This window comes from Diorhabda carinulata, chromosome 2 (assembly GCF_026250575.1).
Source record: "Diorhabda carinulata isolate Delta chromosome 2, icDioCari1.1, whole genome shotgun sequence".
Lineage (NCBI taxonomy): Eukaryota > Metazoa > Arthropoda > Insecta > Coleoptera > Chrysomelidae > Diorhabda > Diorhabda carinulata.
Window position 1 is genome coordinate 5,589,021 of NC_079461.1, and position 6,257 is coordinate 5,595,277.

Consider the following 6,257-nt stretch of genomic DNA (forward strand, 5'->3'; position numbering starts at 1 on the left):
TATCAATCAAAATTATTCTGGAACGTAATGGCGCATTTTCGTGGTGAAAAATCCGTTAATTGTCTGCCCAAAAATGCCTTAAAACCGTCAAGCATCACTCCTTATTGATCGTTTGACCGTCTGGAACTGTTTCGTGGTAAACCACGCCAAGGTTTCGAAGTTACAACGTGAAATTCGTGAGCCCACGTTTTGTCATCAGTGATAATACGGAGTCCTCGCCTAAGTTGTCTCTTGATATGAGTCTAGCATTGACACTCTTCATAGTGCTTCTATTAGATGCTGACGCGATGATTTTCGAACGCCATCTCCTTAATTTCTATGATGTTTTCCTCTTAACAGAGGTGGATGGGTGACTCCCATGCAGCAATTTATAGATTACTCCACGATAAAATAGACTCAGAAACAATTCTGAATATTTTCGATGATTTCCTAGCCATAATATTTCAAACAAACGTGTTGCCAGATAGACTTTACGCCTAGTAAAGAAAAAATGTTGTACCAATTTAGAAGAAAAATGGGTTTTTCAAAAAATTTTACTTCTACAGTACACTATAGTATAAAAACTTTGTTGGTGTTCATATTTCAGCCAAGCCTACAGATGATTTACACTTGCCAGACTGTACCTGTCCAAAATGTGAATGCGCCGGTGATACGGAACCTCAACCACAACCAGACGGTTGCGTATGCGCTGTCTGCAAATGTGAAGAAGAGGATACTAAAGTTGACACAGCCATTCAATGCGATTGTGTTGAGTGTAAATGTGGAGAAGGTAAATCTGGCGTTTCTTAATTATACTAATAATTGAAATTAATAAATAATTTGTATCAAAATTTATTATCGCATCGCTTTACTTCTCCTTCTATTCATTGATTAAATAATTCTGTTTTAGATGAATCCGTCGCCGATCACGGTGACGATTGTATATGTGATATTTGTAAATGTTCCCCCGAAGACGATTTCACTCATCCGGATGGTTGCACTTGTGATATTTGTAATTGTTCACCGCAAGATGAACCAACGCATCCGGAAGGTTGTATCTGCGATATCTGCGAATGTAAACCGGAAGAACCGGCGCCGACGTCGGAATGCATTTGCCCCGATCCGTGCAAATGTGATGAAGAACAACAAACCTCGCCACCCGGCTTAAAAGAATGTACTTGTGGGGATGTTTGCGTTTGTGATCAAGGCGATACTGCTGATGCTAAGGTGAGAATCTCATTTATTTTTTTGATACGAATCTAGTATTTATGTTTTCGAAATGTAATACTGATTATGGGATGACTACCGAACGCATTTGCTATATCCTGAATGGAGAATTTTGCATGTGTGAGTTATTTGCGCGTTGGGTGTCTCTTTTGTTCACTATGGACTAGAAGCGCATTCAAATGAACATTGCATCAGTTTTATTAATGCTGTTAAACAAAATGAGTTGGGTTTTGCATGAATTCATAACTGTAGATGAAACCTGGATCCACCACTACAGTTCTGAAACGAAAAGACAGTAGAATTCCTAGGCCAAACCTTCTCTGAAAAGAGTGAAGATATTTTCAGCGAGTGATGGCGAATGTTTTTTTTTTTGGAATAGTCATCATCAGGACCACGCATCTTTTCCCACTTCAATGATTTCCATGGCTGAAATTCACGAATAGCACTTCAAAATGATTGGCTACCCATAGTATTCACCATATATGGTCCCCAGCGGCTTTTTCTATTTTCTAATCTCAAAGTTCCACTTACAGTAGAAAAATTCTTCATCAGACAAAGTTATCGTATACGTAAACGCCTATGCTTGGGCAATTATTATCTGGAAGGGTCTAAAATACTGTCTCGTTGGAAAAAGACTATATTGAAAAATGAATGTGATTAAAGAAGAAAAGGTGTGGTTTTATTTTCATCTTTCAGACAACCCTCGTACATAAATGGCATCATTTCAACTATATTTCAATTCATCAATGGTATCAAGAATTAGGCTCTTCGATCCAATGGCGCCTGTGGGCAAGCAGTTGCAAGATGCGCATCAAGATTGCGGACGTTTTTGTATTTATTTGATGTAGTTCCAAGTAAATTTGACGAAATTTTTATATGAAATACTTATAGACAGAGTGAACATTAATGTAAGAAAAACGAGATGTAGGGGAATGGCATGTTCAAAAAATGTCGTGTTGAAGTCTTTTCAGATTTTATACGTCTTCTACGACTGGATAATAGAGAAACTTACCACCCAATATAAAAAATTTACCAAAACTTACGTTGATTTTAACCTTAAGTTGGCGTTGTAGATAGAGGACGTTTTAGAATCGAATGGAGTGGGAGGTAGACAACAAATTAATTTCTTCGAAAACTTGAACGTGAAAATAAATCAGAAGTGACGACTGAGCCACAATACGTGAACGAAGGAATATTGTAAATATTTGAAGAAAAAAGTAGCAGGCCGAATGGCATGTTACAGAAAGTCGAAGATAATATGTGTAGAACGTTGAAAAAGTCTAAGATGTAACTTATAGTTTACAAATCCAGTACAATGGCGTTCGTGCAGATACAGTACATGATGTTGTAGCATTAAAATATGCCGACTAAAAAATTTGTTGCGACTAATGACTGAACAAGAGTGAAATCCACTCTAATAAATTATGATAAATCTTTTCTCTTAACCTAAGAAACATAAAAACAACACTCCTATCTTTTATTTCGGTGTAATCTGAATTTCCATTTCCTTTTCAAGTGCTTCAGTCTTTTCTTTGCCATCTTTTTAGTTCTCCGTATCGGCCATGGCATGTGAGTACAATTGTACTATTGGAAGAATGATACAGAGCATCGGTTAACTATCTCTCTCTTGCCATTCAAATCAAATCTTGTTTATACTCTCGTTTGCCGCTCGTACTTCTCGAAACGAGATATAATCTGAATAAAATGGAAAGTGTTATGCCGATGTTCTTTCCCTCTCTACCAGCAGTTTGTGCCTATTTGAAATGGCTCCCATACCTGGTTATTTCTTTCTTTAATATGACCTTGATGGTATTGGCGCCAATGATTTCTTTTACTCTCTTTGATATATTCCTTATGCCGAGTTTTTGCGGGTCGAATTCGTTTTTTGTTCAAGTATTCTTTGTTTTCCTCATCGATTTCTCCACTCTCCATTTTCATGGATATTTTGAATCTACTTGGAATTATATATTTTCCTTATCAAAATTTTCAGGTCGTTTCTGTTTTTTGAATTTACCGCATTCTTCCACTATGGTCGTTGTGATAATTTTTCACTCCATTTATTTTTTATTTTAGGTACAAGAGACAGGCACCCATGCGAAAGAATGTAAATGTCCGGAATGTATTTGTGCGGAAGGCGGCGATTTTTCCGATGCCGGCGGAAAGTGCGCGTGCAATCCCTGCGCATGTCCTGAATGTTATTACAAATCTATAAGCAGTGATACCAAAGAATGTCAATGTACTGACTGCACCTGCATTGATTGTTCTGATCCAAATAAAGAAGGTGACGGTAGAACGTGTAAATGTCCAGATTGCAAATGCGAACCTTGTTTAACTGGTGTCCAACCGTCGTTAAAATGTAAATGCGGAGTTTGTACTTGCATCGAATGTGAAGGAGTCGACGTCGGTACCACCACTCAACCATCAACAGAAAAAGAAAAAATAGTTGCCGGACCGATTCCGAAAGATCGTAGTTGCCATTGCATCGAATGTTATTGCGATGACTGTAATAACGAAAAGAAACAAGGTTCCAAAGCCCGACCTGAGATAGTAATAAAGATAAGTCCCGTCAAAAAACCCGCCACAACTGAAACAGGCAAAGGCGAAACCGAATGTACATGTCTCAACTGCGTTTGTTGCGAATGCGCAAATAAAGATGCGAGCGGTCGAGGTGAAGGGGCGACCGGGACGGAAATACACGGTGCCGATTGTAAATGTCCAACTTGTACTTGTATCAGTTGTGCCGAATCTGAACCAAAAGTTAAAGATGCCGAATGTCATTGTAGTACTTGTCAATGCGTGGATTGCACGTCGAAACCCACCGAAGATCACGGGGATAACTGTAAATGTCCGACATGTACTTGTGTCACTTGTCAAGATATACCTCCAATCACAAAAGATGCTGAATGTCACTGCAGCACTTGTCAATGTCCAGAATGCTCAACCAAGACGGCTGAAACGCATCCGTTAGATTGTAAATGTCCCACTTGTACTTGTAACGTGTGTGACGACATTCCACCATTAAAAAAGGACGTAGAATGCCACTGTACCACGTGTGTATGCCCAGAATGTAACGACAAAGGCGTCAAAGACGACAATAAAGGAGATTCAGAGCCTCCACCGTTCGAAGTACCTAAAAAAATTGATTGCGATTGCAAAACATGCAGTTGTATAATATGTTCTTCGAAAGCAGCAGGCGGGGATCCCAAACAAGCATCGTCGACTAATGCAGAAACATTTCAAATACCGGAACGCATACCTTGCGCATGCCAAGAATGTACCTGTCCGCTTTGTAATACGGAAGGTCACGGTCAAGATCAAAATGGAGGCAAACAAGTTGCGGCTCAGTTTCAGGTACCAGAACGTCTCCCTTGCATATGTAAAAACTGTACTTGTTGTATTTGTAGCAAACAAGCTGATGAAAAAGGCCGAAGTGGCAACGAAGTTGAAAATTTTCAAGTACCAGAACGAATGCCTTGTGACTGTGAAAATTGTACTTGTATTGATTGTAAAAGAAGCGAGGGAGGAGGATCCAAGAATCGACCAACAAAGGACCAACCGAGTGAAGGAGGTAACATAGAAAATCAACCACGTGGTGGTGGTTTTGAAAAACCAACTAAAATGCCGTGCTTTTGCAACACATGTATATGTGTCGCTTGTAAATTGGGAGGTGGTAGTAAAATACAGAGTTCGGCACCACAAGGTGACATATTCGAAATACCAGTGCGTTTACCATGCCAATGCGGTGATCCGTGCAAATGTATTATTTGCAATAATAAACCCGTACAAGATGCGTCAGCACCTACAGTAACAATTAAATCTTCTAATATACCAACTACTAGACCCAGATCAGCTCCTGGTGGAATAGCGACGGAACCCTGCGATTGTAGAAAGTTATCGTCAATTTATAAGTGCAAAGAGTGCACAACGGAAAATCAAAGTCAAGTTAGCACCAAAGTGGCTACCGATCAACAAACAACATTCGCAGGACAAGCTCCCAATACGTCTACCAAATATTCCGCGTGTACCTGTGTCTCATGTCCAGATACGAGTTTAAACATGGAACAAAAAAATTTAAAATGTGTTTGTGCAAATTGTTGTGCTTGTGATAATGTTAATTTGTCGACTATGGATAACGCTACTTTAGCTAAAAAAATAGCATCAGATGCTAGAGAAAATTGCGCTTGTAAAGAACAAATAAAAGAAATTAAATCGGCATTGAACAGTATTAAATCTGCTTGCACCGACGCCGAAAAGAAAGCCATGAAGAAACCTTTGATAAAGCAAGCGTCGGATTTCAATCAAACCATGTCAGGATTAAAATTGGCTCTAATTAATCTACAAGAAAAATGTAAAGCCAAAGACAAGATGATTTACGTGATGATTGGAGAATTGAAAAACCGTGCCAACAGCCAAACGGTAATGAACGTTTTAAACACTTGTACTGGAGATGCGCCAGATTACGATCGAGCCGACGACGTCAAAGAAAAAATCGGTAATAATCACCTCGACCCCGTAAGCGAAGAAAAAAACACGTTCGACGAAAAAATTGCGAAAGCCGTAGAAACAGAACGCAGCAATAAAAAAAAGAAATGCAAACCCTGCAAATGCGGAAAAGTTCATAAAAATAAAAACAATAAAAACGTCGATTTGACGGGTTTCGAAGTAGTCGATATTAGGAAGATAACATACGACAGTATTATCATAAAATGGAAACCACCGAAGAGCAATCTGATTACCGGCTATGATATTTTCATAAACGGAATTAATAAATCGAAAGTGATGAGTGGCGGTAGGACTAGCGCTATGATAGACTCTATAGATCTTTCCTCTACCATTCAAATAACTATATACGCCGTAACTAAATGCGGAAGGTGCGAACCTCCCGCAATAGCAATATACGAAATTGTATCTCGAGGGTAAACGTCTTTTCAACATCTACAATAATTGACATGATTGTTCTGAATATTCTGAAAATAAATTTGTATTTTGTGCACAATTATTTTTTTTTCTTAACCTACCAAAATTATATACATTCGACTGGGATAAATTTA

General features: G+C 38.7%; 1 protein-coding gene across 2 annotated transcripts in view; it reads left to right on the forward strand.

Annotated features, from left to right (window-relative positions):
* The window catches only part of LOC130903723 (uncharacterized), a 47,648-nt gene extending 41,446 nt beyond the window's left edge, over window positions 1–6,202 (forward strand). Inside the window, exons 35-38 of one of the 2 annotated variants that reach the window (XM_057815963.1) lie at window positions 587–769; window positions 890–1,206; window positions 3,280–4,557; window positions 4,611–4,720. In XM_057815963.1, coding sequence (XP_057671946.1) covers window positions 587–769; window positions 890–1,206; window positions 3,280–4,557; window positions 4,611–4,622 — 1,790 coding nt within the window. In that variant the 3' untranslated portion in view covers window positions 4,623–4,720. Of the gene's footprint in view, window positions 1–586; window positions 770–889; window positions 1,207–3,279 lie in introns of both variants that reach the window. The other variant, XM_057815962.1, reaches the window with a different exon arrangement.
* The last annotated feature ends 55 nt before the right edge of the window (window positions 6,203–6,257 follow it).